Below are 19486 nucleotides of genomic sequence, written 5' to 3'. Positions count from 1 at the left end.
CAGTGAATGGTGTGCCATTAAAAGCAGCATCCTTGTGCAGTATAGAACCTGCCCAACTGTACTTGGCAGCCTGGGTTTTAACTTCTTGCCCTAATTCTGAGACAAAACAGAAAGCTGCCAAAATAGTAAAAGTGACAAGTTTGGACCGTGTTCCGACGCTATTCTGTATTTGCCCAAGGTTTCAATCCCCCAGTGTGCTGAGCTGCTCAAACACTAAGAATATTCTGGTGTGCAGGGAAGGGAAACACGGAGGACAAGAAAATAAAAACAAATGGTTGTGAAAAAACAAACCACAAAAAAACACTTTAATTCCAGCCTAACAGCGCCAGGTGCAATGTCTGGGGACAGACTCTGGGTACAGTGCTGTGTGGCGACCACTCACTCACACACGGCTCCAAGAAGGCCCCCAAGGGGGACTTACCTTCAGGGGGCTGAACCAAGGGGGGAGGGGATGGCCCCAGAACAGGGGGCCGGGACAGGCATGGGAAAAGGGTGCTACTTCTTGGCAAAGGAGATCTTCATGGCGTTGTTCTGGGTGATCTTGAAGCCCTGCAGGGCGTCTCGAGCAGCCCCTGCCTGCACCTCATTGTCAAACTCCACGAAGGCGATGTCATGCCGCCCAGGGACCAGCCGGACCTCCTTGAACCCAGGGAACCTGAGAGAAAGGCAGAGACCTCAGGGATCCAGCCTCAGCACTCCCCTCAAACATTCAAGCATCCAGTGAGTAGGGGCCAAGAATACTGCTAAACACCCCATGATGCAGAAGATGGCCCCAATAACAAAGGATCATCCAGCCTGAAATGGGGACAGTGCTAAGTTGATGTGCTCAGTTGAGTCCGACTCTTTGAAACCCCATGGACTGTTGCCCACCAGGCTTCTCTGTCCATGGAGATTCTCTAGGCAAGAATTCTGAAGTGGATTGCCATGCCCTTCTCCAAGGGATGTTCCCAACCCGGGGATCAAACCTGCATCTTCTACACTGGCAGACAAGTTCTTTACCAACAGGCCACCTGGGAAGCCCCAGAATAACCACTACCCTCTGCTTTTATAATCTGCTGTTTCATTTCCCTCTTCTCATTCCTTACTTCCTTCCCCATTAGGCAACAAATCCTCAGGATTACTGGGTATCCTTTTTTCCATCAGTATTCTTAGAAACTGTGCATTGTTTTGTGGACATGGTATAAAATTGAACAGTATGATTTTTGTTTCATTCAGTTTCTCAAAATTTCCTCTTGACCCAGGTATAAAGGGTCCTGCTCCCTCTAGCTGTGAGCACCTGCGCTTGACTCCGCCCTTCTCCCAGGCTCAATGCCCCACCCAGCCCTTTGGGCATGTTAGAATTTCATACAGTCAGGAGCAAAGTCATCAGTGTTGTTCTTTAGTCACTAAGTCACATCCAACTCTGTGACCCGAGGCTCCACTGTCCATCGGATTTCCTAGGCAAGAATGCTGGAGTGGGTTGTCATTTCCTTTTCCAAGGGATGGAACCTGCATCTCCTGGATTAGCAGTGGATTCTTTACTGTTGAGCCACGAGAAATCTAGGTGAGCACTTGACTAAACAGTGGACAGTTACACCATGCAATGGCCCGCATCCACCCACATCCCCGAGGGGTTGAGCATCCCCCAACCCCAAACCTGCAGTCTGAACAGGCTGACTTCTTCCAGTCTAGCCAGCATTCAGTGGCATCTCACTCCTGCTGGACTTGCACCTCGCTTTTGTCTAAGTTAGAGACTGGAAAAATGAGATCCAGAGTCATCTCCATAAGGGCAGAGGACAGTCTGCCCATCCTGGCCACTGCTGACGTCCACGCCCGGCCGCTGCAGGGCCGGCCTCAGCCTCCTCCTTCTGGCCTCCAGGCGCTGTCCCCGCCTGCACAGGCTCGGGCTCCACGAACAGAACCATGAGGCTTGTCCCTGTGGTGCCACCTCGCGGCCACCACCCTCTAGGCCCAGCCCAGCCACAGGCCCCACTTACTGGTTGAAAAGCATGGAAAGCATGAGCTCATTGGTCTCTTCCGGCAGGTTGGTAAGGAACAAGATGTGATTTGGTGGATTTTCTGAAAGCTGCAGGAGAGCAACGGGAGACCATAAGTCTGGTCAGGGATCTATGGCCCTCCTGCCCTCCAGCCCCGCCCTGCTTGAATTCTTTCTAGTCTTTCACCTAACAGACCCGGTGTTGTTGCCTGTCTACCCTACTGTGTCCTAGACTGTAAGCCACAAGGGAGCACAGTTGCACCCATGAGTGGGTGCTCAGCAGAAGTTCAGAGTGAACCGAGGTGCAGCCCACCCCCACTCCAGCCTCCCCTTGACCTGCTCCAGCAAACACACCAATTCCTCTGTCCCAGGGCCTGACGCCACTGCTAAATCTTCATCCTCCAACAGTACCTCCTCGGGGAGGCCTGCCCAGACCACCCAACCTAAAACAGCGCCCTGCCTGCCATTCCTGTCTCCTGACTATACCAGACCCCAGGAGGACCAGACACTTACAGGCTGGGCAGGTGGCATCTGCCCCGGCATAAGCTGCTGTGGCGGCATGGCCCCCGGTGGGAGCTGGCCAGGCGCCAGGCCTGGAGGCGGGATCATGCCCGGCGGCGGCATGTAGGGGGGCTGGCCCGGCATGTGGTGCATGATGCGGGGCGCCTGAGTCATCGGCGGCATGCCCTACGGGGAGAGGAGGGCAGGGCTGAGAGGGGCACCAGCAGGTGGGAGGAGGTGTGCTTTCAGTGTTGGGAGGAAGCAGAAAGGAGAAAAGGCTGTTACAGGAAACCCCAGGTGTGCGACACAGAGAAAAAAGATCCAGACCTGGAAAAGGCAAGAAAAGCATCCAAAGAGGGATGGATGGAGCAGATCAGGCCCAAGGTCACAGGGGACATCAAATTAGAAAGACTTAAAAATAAATAGAAACTTTTTTAACATATAAAAATTGGTTAGAGGAATTTCCCTAGCCGTCCAGTGGTTAGAACTTGGTGCTTCCACTGCAGGAGGAACAGGTTCAATCCCTGGAAAGGGAACTAAGATTCTACACATCACTCAGTGTGGGCCCCCCCACCCCCTAAAAAGGAAAGAACAATTAGAATGGCCTAATTTTGCTTGTAGACATATGAACAAAGTTGGGGGCCTACTGGGAAAAAAAAAAGACTAGGAGAAAAATAAAAACATTATCAACTAAAAGGGGTGGAAATAAACACTATAAGCAGCATGCTGTACTGCTTTAAAACTTAATGGGGACTTCCCTGGTCCAGTGGTTAAGAATCTGCCTTGCAATGCAGGGACGCAGGTTTGATCTCTCATCTGGGAACTAAGATCCCACGTGCTGCAGAGCAGCTAAGGCTGCACACCACAACTGGAAAGTTGGTGCGTCAAAACAGGAGGATCCCGCATGCCGCAACTAAGACCCAACACAGCCAAATAAACAAACAGACTATATGGAGAAAGAAACAGGCCCAGAGAACAGACGGTGAAAGGCAGAGGTGGATGGGGATGGTCAGGGCTGATGCAAAGACACAGGAAGGGGTGACAGCAAGGGGAACGGAGAGAGGCTGAAGGCAAAAAGCACATGCTCCCAGGGGAGACAGGAGCTGAACCCCATGTGAAGAGTCAAAGTTGGATGGAAAGCTGGGCACAGTAAGAGCGGAGAGGTTTAAAAGTGGGGCAGCTTAACCCAGACACAGACACCGACACAAGACAACCCATCGGAAGGTTCGGAGACCAGAGTGGGTACAATTCATTCATCTTTTCTTTAGTACTTTATGCTTTCTGTATCTTGTTTAGAAAACAGGATGTTTCTACTCTTATGGCCTCACCAAGGTCATAAAGACATTTTTCTGTTTTCTTCAAGAACTCTGATTACTGGAGCTGACACATTCAAGTCTACCGTTTATCTCAAATTAACTTATATGTAGCCAAGTCAGGGCTTAATTTTCTCCTCTTACAAATATCCAATTGGTCCAGTACGATTTACTAGGGGAAAAAGCCCTTTCACCACTGGAGAGCAGCGATACCTCGGTCATATACAGAACGACCACATACACACGTGCATGTTTCTGGACTCTACTCTGTCCCACTGGTCCATCTTCCCATCCTCAGGCCAACGCCATACCATTCCTGAACAACAGGCCCCAGCTTTGCCATCACAAACATTTGCAGACAGCCTGTCTGTCCCCACAAATCCCTCTCGGGATTCTGACTGAACAGAGCTGACTCTTTAAACCAGTTTGGAGAGAAATGACATCTTAATAGCACTGCTGCTGCTGCTGCTGTTGCTGAGTCGCTTCAGTCGTGTCCGACTCTGTGCGACCCCAGAGATGGCAGCCCACCAGGCTCCCCCGTCCCTGGATTCTCCAGGCAAGAACACTGGAGTGGGTGGCCATTTCCTTCTCCAATGCATGAAAGTGAAAAGTGAAAGTGAAGTCGCTCAGTTATGTCTGACTCTTCGTGACCCCATGGACTGCAGCCTACCAGGCTTCTCCATCCATGGGATTTTCTAGGCAAGAGTACTAAGTCTCCAAATTTCTCTCAGCCATGTTCTATCACTTCAGTGGGCGGCCTTGCACACTTTCCTTGGAGGTGTTTTTCAGTTTGAAGTATCCTTGTTCGTTGCTAATGTACAGAAATAAAACTGACTTTTCCATACTGATCTGGTGACCTTGTTAAATGAAATTCTTTTCAATCCTAATAGCTGGTTAGTGGTTTCCTCTGGATTTGCCACACAAACACTGACTTTAGAAGACACAGCAAAATCAAGGTCAAGGAGAGAAAAAAACAAAAAGACTGAGACACACAGAAAAAGGTCCTGAAAAACTGGCAGAGAGGCATAGACATCAGACGTTTCCAAGTGGAGGTACCATCACTCATATGCTCACCCCCCTATAGATAGGCACACAAGCTCCACAAGAAAAATGGAAGTGGGGGGAATGCCTGGATCTCTAAGAGGATACCTCTCCCTACTGCACCCCCGCACCAGCCCACGAGGCTGAGGAAGACCTGGTGGGGAGAGGGCTGCGTCTGTGGGCCCTGGCTTACCGGGACAGGCCCTTGCACAGTGCCCACCACAGGGGCGGCCGCCCCTCCCTGCACGGCTTTTTTGGCAGCTGGAGTCTCCTGGCTCTTGGGCTTCCTCTTCTCCCGCTTGCGGTCCCGCTCCACAAAGGTGCCCTTCATCTTGGCAATGATATCCGAGTCGGTCTTGGCGTATTGGATGCGCTGCCCAACAGAGAGTAGAGGGTGAAGGAGACTGGACTTAGGAGCCAAAATCAGACCTTGCCTGGAGCTTGGTGAGAAACATCATAGAAATCCCTTGGCCTCAATGTCCCCATCTGTCAAATGGGTACTGAGGTATTTCCCACTTCAAAGGACGACCAGGAGCTAAAACGTGCTCTAGACACTGCCTGGCATGCAGCAAGCTCTCAGGAATGGATGCTGGGATTCTGATAGGAAGATGGGACAGCCCCAAGCATCACTCAGGGTACAAGGAAACAAGGCCAGGACGGGAGCACTATATTGGGGGGTTTCCATCGCACACGAGACCGAGTCTCCAAACTAAATCTCAGTCAGTGGTTTACAGAGCACCCAAATTTGCTCCGAGGATTCAGCAATGAGCCAATCACACAAAAGCCCCGCCCTCTTGGCATTAGTTCGCTGGGGAAGATATGACAGAGATCAAAAAGTGAACCAACAGGGGAAGGGGAGGTGAGGAGTTGAGAAGAAGTGAAATTTTCAGAGTGCAGCCAGAAAGACCTCAGGGAGAGAATGCTGGCGTAAAGACAGGGAGGGAGGGAGGCATGCAGGCATCTAGGGAAAAAAGCGTTCTAGCAAAGGAAGAGCCAGAAGAGCTAGCGTATGGGGTGTGTTCAAGCAACAGCAGTGAGGCCTACGTGGCTGAGGAGGGAGGTGACATCACAGAGCTAACAGGGGGCCTTGGGACTTTGTCTTTTCCTGAGCAAGCCGGGAGTCAAAAGAGTATTATAAGCAGGGGGATGACGAGCTCTCACTTGTGACTCCCAAGGAGCGCTGTGACCATGGGATAGAGAGAGGCCTGGGAGGAGCAGGGGGTCAAAACAGGGAGAAGGGTCGCGGCTGGGACTAGGCGGGTACCAGGGGAGGAGTGGGAAGAATCAGTGGAGGGTTTTTTTGGAGGTTTTTTTTGTGTGTGTGTGTGTGTTTTTGTTTTTTAATTTTATGTTTTCAGTGGAGGTTTTCCAGGTAGAGTTGACAGGATTCCCTGATAGAGCCCACAGTGGCTCAGCGCTTTCTACAGTTCAAGCAGTGGTGTTAGAGAAAAGCAGGGGAGGAAGGTCCACATAAAATGATTTATGATTTTTAGTCCTCAAAAGGGAATTTCCAGCTACTCCAGAAAAGCAATGGAAGACATGGCAACTGTGGGCTCACATACCCACAACAGGACACAACAGGCAGGAGTCAGAGAACAGCCCCCTCTGGAAGGAGGTGAGGGCACCAGGCTGCCCCTGTGCCCCTGGGGCCAATGTCTTCATGTGAAGAGACCTGCCTGGGACCTGCAGGCACTGACACTTGCTGTCACCACCCTACTGGTTCAGGGAGGCATATTCCAATCAGGTGAAACTCGAAGAACTGACAGAGGGAAAGAGAACTGATTGATATGGCAGGAATTCTGGATCAGCGCAGGGACTCTGAACAACAGAACCCCTGTCTGTTCAAGGCCTACTGAACATCTGTAACCCACTTCCTCCCATCCCATGGCCCCATGTAACCACGATTTATACATCAGCACCTGGTACCCAGTGATAGCCATCACTGTAACCCCTGATCCTAGATGAACTCTCCCCTTATACCAGACCTGGGACCCTGACCCAGCCTCACCATCACAACTGAACCCCATCTCCCACAACTGAATCCATCCTCCCCAACAGCCACAGGCATCTCCCTAATCCTTCCATGGTTTGCCGGCAACCTTGGAGTCAAGTCCACCTTCAGGATCAGCTCCTTAGCCTGACTTCTGACAACTCTCCAGGCCACGCCCACCCCACCATCTCCCACCCTTCACTTCTGCCGAATGAACTTGACTCACTTCCTCAGTTACACAGGTTCCTGGTTATCTCCCATTCTTAGTTTGTCTTTCTCAGCTACTCTTCTCCAACTCTTATTCATCCAGAAAGGCTCCCCCACAAACTCCCAGACTGGGGGAGAGTAGGCTCCCTGAGTTCTGTGCATTCGCCTGTCCCAGCCCTGACCCCTCGGGTCGTCGCCACCTGGAGACAGGTGTCTCTCTCCAGCGGCACTGTGGGTCTACAAGGGCAGAGCTGGGACTTCCCGTGATTGCTGTGTCTCCACTGCCCCAGTACAGTGAACAGTGGATATGGAGGACCAACAGGAGGAACTCCCATCCCTAAGGCTGTGGACTACAGGTGACAGTAGCCCAGACCCATCCAGCCTGCAACACGTGGCGCGGGCACACACCCACAGCCTCCACACCCGGTGCTCACCATGGGCTTGTCGTAGAAGGGGAAGCCCTGCATGGAACGCAGGGCGTTGGTGGCACTGCTGACCTCCTTGAAGATGACAAAGGCCTGGCCCCTCATCTTCAGGCTTCGTGACACCAGGATATCCAGGATCTGGCCAAACTGGGAGAAGATGGCATACAGGGACTTCTTCAGCTCTGCAGTAGGGAGAGAAAAGACCCAGGGGTGACTGCAGGCCGGGGTATCACATCCTGGCGCTGGAGCTCCGCTTTTCAGAGGAAATGCAGCCCACAAGAGAAACCATCAGCCCATTGACAGAGTACTGAACAGTACCATCAGCAGTCTAGAACCACTCAGGTGGTCGTGTGCGTTGACTCTGTAGCAGGTCAACAGTCAGGATACCTACCCCACAAGGTCGCTGCAGGGGAACACGAGTCACACATACAGAGGGCACATAGTAAATGCTCGATAAATGCAAGGACTTTCCCTCCTTGTCTCCAGCACCTTGACACAAGCCCCTCTGATCTGGCCCTGGTGACTTCTCCCACCTCATCTCTCCCCATGCCCCATCTTCACTCCTATGGCTCTAACCACACTGGCCTCCCAGCCCTTTCTCAGGCTCATCACAGCAACCTTGCCTCAGGACCTTTCCACTGACTGATCCCTCTACTAGGAGCAACTTTCTCCCGATGTGTACATGGCTGCCTCGTTCCAGTCACCCAGGACTCAGCAGAGATGTTACCTCCGAGGCCTTCCCTGACCACCCTGGTGGGATAAGAGCCCCCTCATGTCATTCCCCCAACAGTGAGAACCTGCTTGCTTTTCTTTCATGGCACTTCCTACCTCCTGACATCATGTTTGTTTCCTTTTTGCTTGGTCCTGTTTCTGAAGAGGTGTAAGTCTATCCTATTTGTTTATTCCATATCCCCACAGGGAACTCCCTAGTGGTCCAGTGGTTAGAACTCTGTGCTCTTATTGACAAGGGTCCAGGCTCAATCCCTGGTCAGGGAACTAAAATCCCATAAACCCCTTGGTGTGAGCCAAAAAAAAAAAAAAAAAAAAAACCCTAATGAACAGTACAGTTGCCAGCACACAAATCTCCAAATACATTTGCCTGAATAAACACAGCATTAAATGATTTCTGGGAATAATGTCACTGAATTTTTACCTCTACTCCATGAGTTAGCAATTATAACTGCCCCAATTTTATTAATGTGGACAGAGGCTCTCAGAGGATCTGTCACTGGCCCAGGACCCAAGTCCGTCTGAACCCAGGACTACCAAACCTCCCTAGCAAATGGACAGCCAGGAAAGGGTACCAGTCTTATGCAAAGAAGGTACCTGAGCTTAAGATACCCAGTCAATAAGACAGTAGGAAAGAAAAGGGGGATCGGGTAAAGAGGGAAGCAAATAGCCAAAAATTCTGAAGGCATTTCTGAGATTTGTCTCCACCTGCCATCCCCATAGGCTGAAGGCCAAGTGTGGGCCTGAGTCATTCCCCTGGGTGCTGGGCCTCTCCCCAGTCTCCTTTCTTGCCCACCAAGTTCACCCTCCACAGCTGGAAAGATCTTTCACAATTAGCTGCATCCCTTGCCTGGCTCCCCAAAGCCCTCAGGATGAAGTAAAACACCCCACCCAGCCCTCAAGGCATCAGGAGCCAGAGTGCACTGCTTGCCTGAAATGTTCTCCATGAATCACCAGCCTCTAAGTCTCAGGCACCCAAAACTGCAGTACATGTGGTTCCCAGAGTGCCCTGGGCTCTCTTTTGCCCCTGGACACTTGCACATGCTGGTCCAGATTAGTCACTCGTCTCCCTCATTGTAACACAGATGCTGCTTCCCCTACCTGGTAGGCTTTCCCAAAATGTCTCCTGTTCTATGAACCTGAATACCTCTGTCCAAGTGCCCAATCCCAGCCTTGACTACTATGCCTCAACTTCCCCCAATTATGGCCATGGCTACTCTGGGCTATCACTGTCTGGGAGCAGATCTGTCATCTCTACTAGACTGTGGTTCCATGAAGTCAGGACCAGGACTGTCTCAGTCACCACTGTGTCCGCAGCTCCACAGAGAACTGGCCCGGCACAATGCTCTAACAGTATATGAGGGATTTACATGGCTTGTTTACTGTCTTCAATAGCAACTTTATCGGTAACCTCAACTTAATGCCAGCAAGCTCCTTCAGTTCTCCTAACAGTTTTCTTGAGGAGCTAATAAGAGCTAACACTTATATCCAACCCTTACTAACGGCTAGGCAGCATTAAAAAAAAAAAGCATGGAAGTTTAGCTCATATATTCCCCATAACATCTGCGCACAGATTTTGCCCAGCTTTCCTATATACATAAAAACAAGAAGTTCAATAAAAAGTGATAACTTGCTCAAGAAAAAAGAAAACTATGTCATATCTAGAATCGAGTTCTTAATCAGAATTCCATATAGTGGTCTCAAGCACGTTTCCCTGCTGTATGCCTTGGGCAAATCACATCCCTCTGGAGTCTCAGTTTCTATTCTGAGAAATGGGAACAACAGGTCCTTCCTGCAGGGTTGCTGTGAAAGTTAAATGTAACCATTATTTATACATCAGCACCTGGTACCCAGTGTTACCCACCATCATGGTTCATTTCACTTTATTTTGAAATGAAACGTTTTCACTGTGGGTTAATCACTTGAGGGCATGACAGAGACCAACAGTTGCAGTTCTTAGGCAGTTCTTACCCTCCTGGAGCTCAAAGGCCAGGAAAGAGAGAGTCCCCTGACAGCCAGATCAGGACTTGACTGGGGAGGTTCAGGGTTTTAGGAACTCAGAGGCAGGCACGTGGGTGGAAAAGGGAAGGGGGAGACATTCTGGAGGCTCCTGAGGCTGAAACCCTGAAAGACGAGCAAGTTACCAGAATAACGGTAAAAGTGTAAGAGAAAATGAGGAAATATCAAAGGCACTGCCTGTGCAAAGACCGAACTTAAAAGAGTTTGGCTGGAGAAGGCTGAGGAAGAGACATGGATGCTGGGGACAGAAGAGGGGGCAGGCTGGTGCGGGATAGCCTGGTGTCCGGACTATCCCGAAAACTCACCATCCTTCTTGATCTTCTCATTCAGATTGTTGATATAAATAGTGTGGTTGGGGCGGGTCTCGGGAACTGCCATGGACTAAGTTGCTGAGGTAGGGCTGAAAGAACGAAAAAGTCCCACTCAGTCCTGGGTTTCTGAAAATCCTTTTGTCCTAACGCGGGCTGCTGAAGGATCTTCCTTCCAAGAGAAAGTCAAGTAAGGTAAAGACGAGGGAAGAGGGAAGCACGGCTCGGAAAACAAAGCAAACGCAGCACACAGCTTCTCCTCCCCGCGTGGTGAGGGAAATCTCGTGAGGTTTACTACGAGTCCCAGGATGCTCTACTCGACTTAGTAGGCGGAGCGGCCTAGGTAGCGATTCCCACTGGCCCACGCGCTCAAAGGCCGGCCCAGGAGAAATGGCCCGGATGTAAGAGCCAGTTAAGGCAAGCGGGACGACTTTGCCGAAACCTGGCCTCGCGCAGAAAAAAAATAGTTCCCACTACACGAAGCGCAGGAAAGCCCGGGTGTCACGCGCTCCGCCGCTAGGCGCCTACGGCCGCCTGTGTCCAAGAATACTCACCGAAACAGACTCAGCTCCCGCAAGCGGTGCCTGCTACGCTGCTGAGTGCCGACCACAAAACTTCCTCCTCTGGACCCGCCTTTGTGTATCTACAAGCCAACCCCTGCGCGGAAACTTGGTAGCTTGGCCAATCAGAGTAAGGCTAGCTCCCGGACCCAGATTTTGCCAATAAAAACGGCAATTGGGTTCCCGCCTCAGCAGAAAAACTCCGCCCAGCCCCTGCAAACCCTTTTGCGGCGCACGCGACTACGGACCAATCCGTGAAGGCCGCGCCCCCTCACGCGCCTCTTGCCAATCGGGACTCGGTTCTTGCGGCAGTCTCGTCCAAGGCCTTTCTTTCGCAGCCCCTCTCTGTCACGTGATCGTTAAAGGGGCGGACTTGAGTTGCTAATCTTACCGCGGGATTTGGGAAAGGCTGTAAGCTGCGGCAGCCATTTTGCGGGAAGGGTAGGCGCGTTTTATTGCCCGGCCCTGTTACCCCAAGCCGTATGGGGGCTTCCAACGGCCTCCAATCTGTGATCCTTCTCCAGCCCACAAGACTTCCTGTTGCGCCCCGATTTCAGGACTTTCTCCACAACTAGGCTATTTTCCCTGCCAAGTGTCCTTTTGACCTCTGACTCAAAGGTCAGCTCTAAGGTTCCAAACTCGGGTCTGAGATGCGAGGGGGTGGGATCTATTCTAAATTCTCCCAGTTTTTAGCCCAGGGATCCTAAATCCCACGCTTTAGGTGCCTTGCCCCAGGCCTGGGCTTTCGTGTCCCATAATTTCCCAAGTTTCTAAACTAACCCAGGATAAGAAGTTAACTCCTAAGCCTCACACCTGGAGCTTTGCATCCCAACTCTATACCACAGATCTGTTTGCACATTAAAGGACCCCTTAGCCCTCAGATTCCTTGTCATTTGCGTCAGCTTCAATCCCTGCTCCCAAGGTTCCAGATTTTAGCCCTGTTTTTTTTTACAATCCCAACTTCAGCTCCCAGATCAGGAATTCAGCTCTAAGACCGTCAGACTCTCCATCCCTCTGACCACATTTTGGAGGATCTGTCCCCCTCTCCCATTCTCGATCTTTCAGCCTAAGTCACAGACCCCAAAATGATTTCTCCATGTTCTCCTCCTTTAGAGCCACCAATTCCTCCTCCCGAAACCCCTGCATCCCAGGCCCTTAGTATTCCACTTCCTCCCCTTCCCCTAAATCTCCCCGAATTAGCTTTCCCACCCTCGAGTTTCCAGGCCTCTGTTCCCCCACCACCCCCACTGCCGCCACCCCCTACCACTGGGTTTGCTCCCCCTCATGTCTTCGGCCTAGAGAAGAGTCAGCTCCTGAAGGAGGCCTTGGAGAGGGCCGGCCCAGCCCCCGGGAGCAGAGAGGACGTGAAGAGGCTCCTGAAGCTGCACAAGGACCGGTAGGGTCCCATGGCCTATCCCTCCCACCCGTGGTCTCACCCAACCACCTCTCCCCACATCACTTCAGTCATCTCTTGGGGTTTCCCATTTTCTTAAGGGCAGACAGTCTGCTTCAGCTCCCTATTTGGACGCCTTCAGTGGCTGTGTGCCTTCGGCAACGCAGAAAGCTCCTGCTCCTTGAGAGCACCTCATCCAGTGGGAGAAACAGATGCTCCCTCCACCAGACAGTCACAGTCCAGACAGGTCAGAGCCATCGGGAGGGAGTCTAGAGGGAGTTGGTGCCCCAGGAGTAGGGGGTCTCAGGGGCTTGTCTAGAGGAGGGAACCCCTGAGTGCTGTCGAGGAAGTTTCTTGATGAGAAGAGAAAATAGCTTGTGCCTGGGCCCAAAAGTGAAATGAAGAGATGTTCTTTTCAGGGACCTGCAAATACTTGACAGAGAAGTGGCAAATGTGGCCACTCATTTCCCAGGTGGCCAGGAGCCCGACACAGGGCATGGCTGGGGGGGGGGGGGGGGGGGAGGGGACCCTGTGAAGGAAGGTGGACTGTCCTGAGGGCTCTGGGGAGCTGTGGAAGGGCTTTGTGCCCTTCCAGGGAGGGAGGGAGGCTGCCTTCTAGGAGTGGAGATGGTAAGACTGGAGGCTAGGGGCCTAGAAGGAAGCTGGAGCACCCAGAGACCCAGGCAGGAAGAAAGGGGCCTAGACATGGGCTGGGGGTGAAGGGAAAAGGGAGAAGTGACCTGCCCCTGTCCGGAAGAAATTTCCAGTTCTCTAGACAAGTTTATAATCAGCCCTAAAGGCCCCAAGTATAGTAAGACAAATTGTTTTGCTTTTTGTTTCTGCTGCACTGTGTGGCATGTGGAATATTAGTTCCCCAACCAGGAATAGAACCCACATCATCAGCAATGGACCCACAGAACCTAACCACTGGACTGCTGGGGAATTCCCCCATAGTGAGGCAAATTTAATGCAAGTAACAACCACCCATTATCTACATATGCCAGGTGCTGTTCTAAGTGTTTTTTTACTTATTAATTTAACCTCAGCAATTCCATGAGGCAGGAACTATTTATTTTTTTTAATTGAAGTATAGTTGATTTATGTGAAGTCGCTCAGTCGTGTCCGACTCTTTGCGATCCCATGGACTGTTGTCTACCAGGCTTCTCTGTCCATGGGATTTTCCAGGCAAGAGTACTGGAGTGGGTTGCCATTTCCTTCTCCAAGTTGATTTATAATGTCATGTTATTTTCAGGTGTATGGCACAGTGATTCAGATACACATATACACACATATATGTATGTACGTATATGCACGCATGCATGCATGCATGCTAAGTCACTTCAGTCGTGTGCAACTCTTTGTGACCCCATGGACTGTAGCCCGCCAGGCTCCTCTGTCCATGGGGATTCTCCAGGCAAGAATACTGGAGTGGGTTGCCATGCCCTCCTCCAGATACAAAATAGCATATCTATGTTAAACTCAACCTTTTAATTTATCTCTCCCCGCTCAGGGCAGGAACTATTGTTACCCCATTTTTCAGATGAGGAAGCCGAGATTCACATTGGTTAAGTCACTTGGCCACAGTGCTTAGAAGAGGAAGGGCATGGCAATGGGGTGCCCTACTTTTTGCAGGGGGGGGGGTGGTGGCACCCTGCTTTTAACCAATGTGCTGTGATATCTCCTCTCATCAGGAGGGTGCCTCCCAGCCTTCCCCTTTCATTGGCTTTGGGATAGAGATATAAGCACATTGCCTGGCACCTCCTGAGCCCTGGTGGGGAGGGGGGAAGGATTGGAATCACCAAAATATTCTTGAGTGGCCTCCCCTCGGAGGGGCTGGGCCTGACTCTTATCAGTGATCTCTTAGGCCTGGAGCTGTCACCTGGTTTTGCTCAAGGCTGAGTGAAGGATTTCCATCCTAACTGTGTGCAAAACAGGCTTCAGAGGGAAAAACATGGAGAGTTTCGGCACCAATGAAATTAAATTCATGTTTTATGGCAAGACGGGAAAAATTTCTTTTTCTTGATGTGGATCATTTTTAAAGTCTTGATTGAATTTGTTACAGTATTGCTTCTGTTGTTTATGTTCTGGTTTTTTGATTGTTGAGGCCTGTGGGATCTTAGTTCCCCGACCAGGGATCAAACCTGCATCTCCTGCTTTGGAAGGCAAAGTCTTAACCACTGGACCAACAGGGAAGTCCCAGCAAGATAAAATAAATGTAAATTGTTTCTTTGCCCATTTGGGCCTCCTCCTTCCCATTTAGTGTGCATTTACCAGACCTCCTTACAGAATAATATTCCGTCTTAATCTCATCAAAAGACTTTCCTTCTTAATCTTGTTAAGGGGTCAAAATGACCCATGTCCCACAACTTGCTTTGTACTTGTAGATCTGGATTGAGTAAATGGTCAATAATATTTTGACAACCCTTTGTCTCAAAAACTTAACATATGACTGTGTTTTGACATCTGATGGGTAGAGAAGTCCTCAGAGCATTCTGAAAGACTATCTCCAGGTTATAATCCTCAAGTTGGCTCCAATAAAATTTTCCCTTTCTTTCTTTCATTAATTTTTTCATCCATGGAGTAGAGCATGGATGCATGCTCAGTCGCTAAGTCATGTCCAGTTCTTTGCAACTGTAGCCCACCAGGCTCCTCTCTCCATGGGATTCTCCAGGCAAGAATACTGGAGTGGATTCCCATTCCCTTTTCCAGGGGATCTTCTCAACTGAGGGATTAAACCTGAGTCTCCTGCATTGGCAGACTGGTTCTTTACCAGAGCCACTAGGGCTCAACATGATATAGAGATACCCCTTCTAATAAATTCCTCTGACTCCTAGTTGCAAAGCTTTTGCACATCTGCTCTTTGCCCCTTCAATGGCTGAGAAAAAGCAGGGAGTAGCAGGCAGAAGAATGATTCCCATTGAACAGACGAGAAAACAGAGGTGGGGAAGGGAAGTGTCTCATCAGGGATGAAGGCAGTCTGACCCAGCCAAGAGCAGCCCTTGAGGGTGAGACCCTAGGAACTGGTTCCCTCATGACCTGAATGCGCCTCTGATTCAGTTTCAGAAGTGACCTGCAGTGGATCCTCTTCTGTGCTGACCTGCCCTCCCTCATCCAAGAAGGCCCTCAGTACGTACCCTGATTTGGGACCCCAGCCCCTTGGCTGGCTGTGCCCTCAAGCCTTTGCCCTCACCAGCCTCTGTGAGGATTGACCGGGGAGTGTGGGAAGAGTGGGTTCATCCCAGGCAGCCTAGGGGGAAGGAGGAGGGGAGGGAGAAGGGGAACTTACCCAGGTCAGGGTCCTGGGAGCATGTGCAATAAACAGTTGAAACAAACAAGCAAGTGAACAAATCTGGTCCATTATCTCTGACTCCCCCTTGGCACCTGCTCCTCCTGGAAGCCCAGGTGACATGTCTGCTTAACCTCCCACCCACTCACCCCACCCCAGCCCTCCAGCCTTGGTTTCAGGCCTTGGCCATCCCCTCTCCTAGGAGGGGGAAGTCAGGTCTCCCCATTCGCCCTGGGAGACAAGGGAATTCCCCCAGGGCAGCAAACTGTTCACTACACTCCAGCTTTTAGGGCAGAGGGGGCCAGGAAAGACTCTAATTAGAGGTTGGGGGGCTGGGCCTGTCTCTCCCCAGGTGTGGGCTGGTGGCCTTGTGGATGGCAGGCACCCTCCTGGCACCCCCCGGCGGCACCCCCTTGGAGAGACTTGTGCAGGTGGCCATGGAGAGAGGATACACGGCCCAGGGGGAGATGTTCTCAGGTAGGTTGGGTGTGGAAGGGTGTCACCCAGATGTCCTGCAGGAGAGGACTGGAGAGCTTGGCTGGGATACATCAGGCACATGGGGGACTTTGTTCCATTCTTTGCACCCTTCTCCTTCCCCTGCCCCGCCCCGCCAAAGAGCAGAGTGTTATGAGGTGGACTCTGGAACCAGGCTACCAGGGTTCCCAGCCCAGCTCTGCCGCTTCCTGCTGCGTCACCATAGACAAGCAACTTATCCTCTCTGTGCCTCACTTTTTTTTTTTTTTATTTTTTTTTTGCAGTAGAGTTGCTTCACAATGTTTTGTCAGTTTCTGCTGGACAGCAGGATCAGTCAGCCATACACATAGATGTATGTCCTCTCTTTAGGACTTCCTTGTCATTCGGGTCACCACAGTGCATTGAGTTCCCTGTTCTGTACAGTAGATTCTCATTAGTTGTCTATTTCATACATAGTATCAATAGTACCTAGGTGTCAGCTGCAGTCTCCCGGTTCCTCCCACCTGCCCCCTTGGTAGCCGTACATTTATTCTCTGCGTCTGTGCGTCAGTGTCTCTGTTTTGCCAATAGGATCATGTGTACCAGTTTTCTAAATTCCACACACATGCATTAACACAGGATCTGTGTCTTTCTCTGTGGCTCATTTTCCACGTTTGCACGAAGAGATGATGGTCACAGTGAGGGTTACAGGCATTGATTCCTAAAAGCCTTTTTCCCAGTGCCTGGTGCACAGTGACTGCTGCTTGTGTGTCTGCTCTGTCCCTGCAGTGGCTGACATGGGCAGGCTGGCCCAGGAGGCACTGGGCTGCCAGGCAGAGGTGCTCTGCGGCGGCCTGGGCGGTCCCAACAGAGACCACGTCCTGCAGCACATTGTCGCCGGACACCCCCTCCTTATCCCGTATCCCAGGGTCAGGGAGGGAGCTGGGCTGGGATGGGGGGGAGGCGGGGGGAGGGTGTGTGTGTCCCGGGGCCGCCCCACAGCATTGGCCTTGACCGCAGTGCAGCTACGACGAGGACTTCAACCACGAGCCATGTCAGAGGAAGGGCCACAAGGCCCACTGGGCTGTGAGCGCAGGTGGGTTCCCCCTCCCCTGCCCTGGACCCTCACTGTGGGCCTCCCTGATCCCCAGTCTCCCCTCCTCACATGCTCACCCTCGTGCCAGCCCCTCCACACTATTCAAGGCAGGAGCCAGGGTTGGACCATCTTTGTCCCTACAGGGTAGTTAGCAGGGTCCTGGCCGGCAGCAGGTACTTCAGCATCTGTCAATCAGGGTTTTTCCCAAACAAGAAACTCAGAGCACAGAGGAGGATCAAACTGGGCTGCAAACCTGGTCCAGACACTCCTAGGCTCTGTGACTCTGGACCTCCAGGTCCGCATCTGGAAATTAGGGTGAACAGTCCCAGAGCAGAGGGCTGTTTGAATGTTCAAACTCTTTAAATGGTGCCTGGTAGGTTCCATGTCTCAGTGTTAGCTATAGTCAGCACCTTCGTCTTTGCGCCTGCCTGATAGAAGGCAGCGCACTGGTGTGCACACCTCTGAGCACGGCTCTCCTAGACAGCTCGCAACAACTAGGTGGTGATGTCTGCTCTGTTTGGTGCTGCCTTGACCACCTCCCTGTGCTGACAGACTGTCAGAGGCAGGACTTAAAATGCCTGCAGTTCTGGAGCCCAGCACCATGGGTTCAAATCCAAGCCCAGCTGTGCCCACGCTGTGTACAGTGCAGGGATCATGGCAGCGCCCACCCTGGAGGGCAGTGGAGGGGGACTCCGGGAGCCCCAGCCCCTCGTCAGGGCTCAGCTCCTACTCACAGCCGCCCCCTCTTCCCCACAGGGGTCCTGCTGGGTGTGCAGCATGTGCCCAGCCTTGGCTACTCGGAGGATCCCGAGCTGCCAGGCCTGTTCCACCCAGTCCCCGGCACACCCCACCAGCCACCATCCCTGCCGGAAGAAGGCTCCCCAGGGGCTGTCTACCTCCTCGCCAAGCAGGGCAAGAGTTGGCACCACCAGCTGTGGGACTATGACCAAGTCCGGGACAGCAACCTGCAGCTGACGGACTTCTCGCCCTCTCGGGCTGCGGATGGCCGGGAGTACGTGGTGCCTGCCGGCGGGGTGCGGGCCGGCCTCTGTGGCCAGGCCCTGCTCCTCCGACCACAGGACCCCAGCCACTAGGCTGCTGTGGCCCCAGCTCAGCTGTGTCACCAGCCAAAGAGTGCCCTGGCTTCTCTCTCTGAGTGACAGCCCGAGGGGTTGGACTGGACCTCCAACCAGAGATCCTTCATGCAGGGTCCCCCCCAAATCCATCCTGGGCATCACCCCAACTCCCCCAAGCCCACCTCCCAAAATTGAGCACCTACTCTGGGCTGGGGTTATAGCCAGGAGCCACACAGACCAGCTGCCTCTGCAGGGGGGAGACTGGCAACCGCTGAGACCCCAGGGCTTGCCCCCCGCCCCATCAGTGCTGCATCCGCCCATTTCTGGCTGCCGACCACCCTCTCCTTGTACCCCGTGACAGTATCTTCATGTCAAGCCGGAGAAGCCTTTTAAAACATGAACCATGGACTTCCTGGCGATCCACTGGTCAAGACTGCAGGGGGCACGGGTTCTGATCCCTGGTTGGGAGCTAAGATCCTGCATGCCACATGGTGTGGCCAAAAACAAAACCCAAACACAAACCACATTTCACCACTGCCCTCCAGAGAAACTTCCAGAACCTCCTGTATGCTCCTCGTGCAGCATCCTCCTGGCTCACCCCAGTCTCCCTCACCCCAGGTTCTTTCTCCTCACGCTTTCTGCCACCAGTGGGGTCTCAGGTGCCTGGCGCGTCCTGTGCCTGCACCCGGCCCTCCATTAAAACTCCTGAATCCACAGTCCTGACTCTATCACTTCCTCAGGGAAGAGGCCCTCAGGCTCAGCACCTTCCTCACCTGTCTTCTCTCCTGGTCTAAAAAGCAAAAGCTCCCACTGCTAATTATTTGTGCCAACCCCTTCACAACCCCATTAACTCATCAAGTCCTCCAACCCTCTAAGGAGGATACTAGATCCTCCCAGTTTGAGGGAGAACAAGCTGGAGAAGTACCGTCACTGGCCTGAGGTCACAGGGCTGGCCAGTGGCAGGGCCAGATTCAAGCCAGGCACACAGCACCTAGACAGATGGGGTCGGGGCGGGCCAGGCACAAGAAGAGCAACTCAGTGAAGCCAGTGAACCACCAGCTCTGAGCCCACTTCTACCCCAGACCTGTCGTCATCCCCTCACCTCATGCAGCGC

At 52.2% G+C, this 19486-nt stretch overlaps 2 protein-coding genes across 8 annotated transcripts; one reads left to right on the top strand and one right to left on the bottom strand.

Moving 5' to 3' along the window:
• Positions 1-275: 275 nt before the first annotated feature.
• SNRPA (small nuclear ribonucleoprotein polypeptide A) lies at positions 276-11202 on the bottom strand. Of its 2 annotated transcripts, XM_055553870.1 has the most exons (7): positions 11063-11202; positions 10506-10600; positions 7462-7634; positions 5024-5203; positions 2489-2662; positions 1977-2065; positions 276-655 (listed from the first exon to the last, which is right to left on the bottom strand). In XM_055553870.1, exons 2-7 carry the CDS (start codon positions 10576-10578, stop codon positions 496-498), a joined length of 849 nt encoding a protein of 282 aa, XP_055409845.1. In that variant the 5' UTR covers positions 10579-10600; positions 11063-11202; the 3' UTR covers positions 276-495. The 2 variants fall into 2 exon arrangements, with proteins under 2 accessions (XP_055409845.1, XP_055409846.1); XM_055553871.1 differs by lacking the exon at positions 11063-11202 and having other exon boundaries at positions 10506-10794.
• A 144-nt stretch (positions 11203-11346) lies between these two features.
• ACTMAP (actin maturation protease) lies at positions 11347-19088 on the top strand. 6 transcript variants are annotated; one of them, XM_055553867.1, is made up of 7 exons: positions 11347-11509; positions 12368-12464; positions 15519-15587; positions 16100-16224; positions 16990-17119; positions 17226-17296; positions 18053-19088. In XM_055553867.1, exons 4-7 carry the CDS (start codon positions 16122-16124, stop codon positions 18388-18390), a joined length of 642 nt encoding a protein of 213 aa, XP_055409842.1. In that variant the 5' UTR covers positions 11347-11509; positions 12368-12464; positions 15519-15587; positions 16100-16121; the 3' UTR covers positions 18391-19088. The 6 variants fall into 6 exon arrangements, with proteins under 6 accessions (XP_055409842.1, XP_055409841.1, XP_055409838.1 ...); XM_055553866.1 differs by having other exon boundaries at positions 11347-11686; XM_055553863.1 differs by having other exon boundaries at positions 11347-12464.
• The last annotated feature ends 398 nt before the right edge of the window (positions 19089-19486 follow it).

This window comes from Bubalus kerabau, chromosome 17 (genome assembly GCF_029407905.1).
Source record: "Bubalus kerabau isolate K-KA32 ecotype Philippines breed swamp buffalo chromosome 17, PCC_UOA_SB_1v2, whole genome shotgun sequence".
Lineage (NCBI taxonomy): Eukaryota > Metazoa > Chordata > Mammalia > Artiodactyla > Bovidae > Bubalus > Bubalus kerabau.
Note: the sequence above shows the minus strand (reverse complement) of the source record. Positions and strands in the feature narration are given on the sequence as shown.

What these genes read in the sequence shown, in the direction of transcription:
- SNRPA (XM_055553870.1), bottom strand. Translation starts at nt 10,578, where the DNA reads ATGGCAGTTCCCGAGACCCGCCCCAACCACACTATTTATATCAACAAT. An exon ending in CCTTCTACGACAAGCCCATG is followed by an intron (nt 5,204 to 7,461) that starts GTGAGCACCGGG and finishes TCTGTTGGGCAG; the next exon opens with CGCATCCAATACGCCAAGAC. An exon ending in CTGTGCAAGGGCCTGTCCCG is followed by an intron (nt 2,663 to 5,023) that starts GTAAGCCAGGGC and finishes CTCTCCCCGTAG; the next exon opens with GGCATGCCGCCGATGACTCA.
- ACTMAP (XM_055553863.1), top strand. Translation starts at nt 12,154, where the DNA reads ATGATTTCTCCATGTTCTCCTCCTTTAGAGCCACCAATTCCTCCTCCC. An exon ending in GGACACCCCCTCCTTATCCC is followed by an intron (nt 17,120 to 17,225) that starts GTATCCCAGGGT and finishes ACCGCAGTGCAG; the next exon opens with CTACGACGAGGACTTCAACC. An exon ending in CCACTGGGCTGTGAGCGCAG is followed by an intron (nt 17,297 to 18,052) that starts GTGGGTTCCCCC and finishes TCTTCCCCACAG; the next exon opens with GGGTCCTGCTGGGTGTGCAG.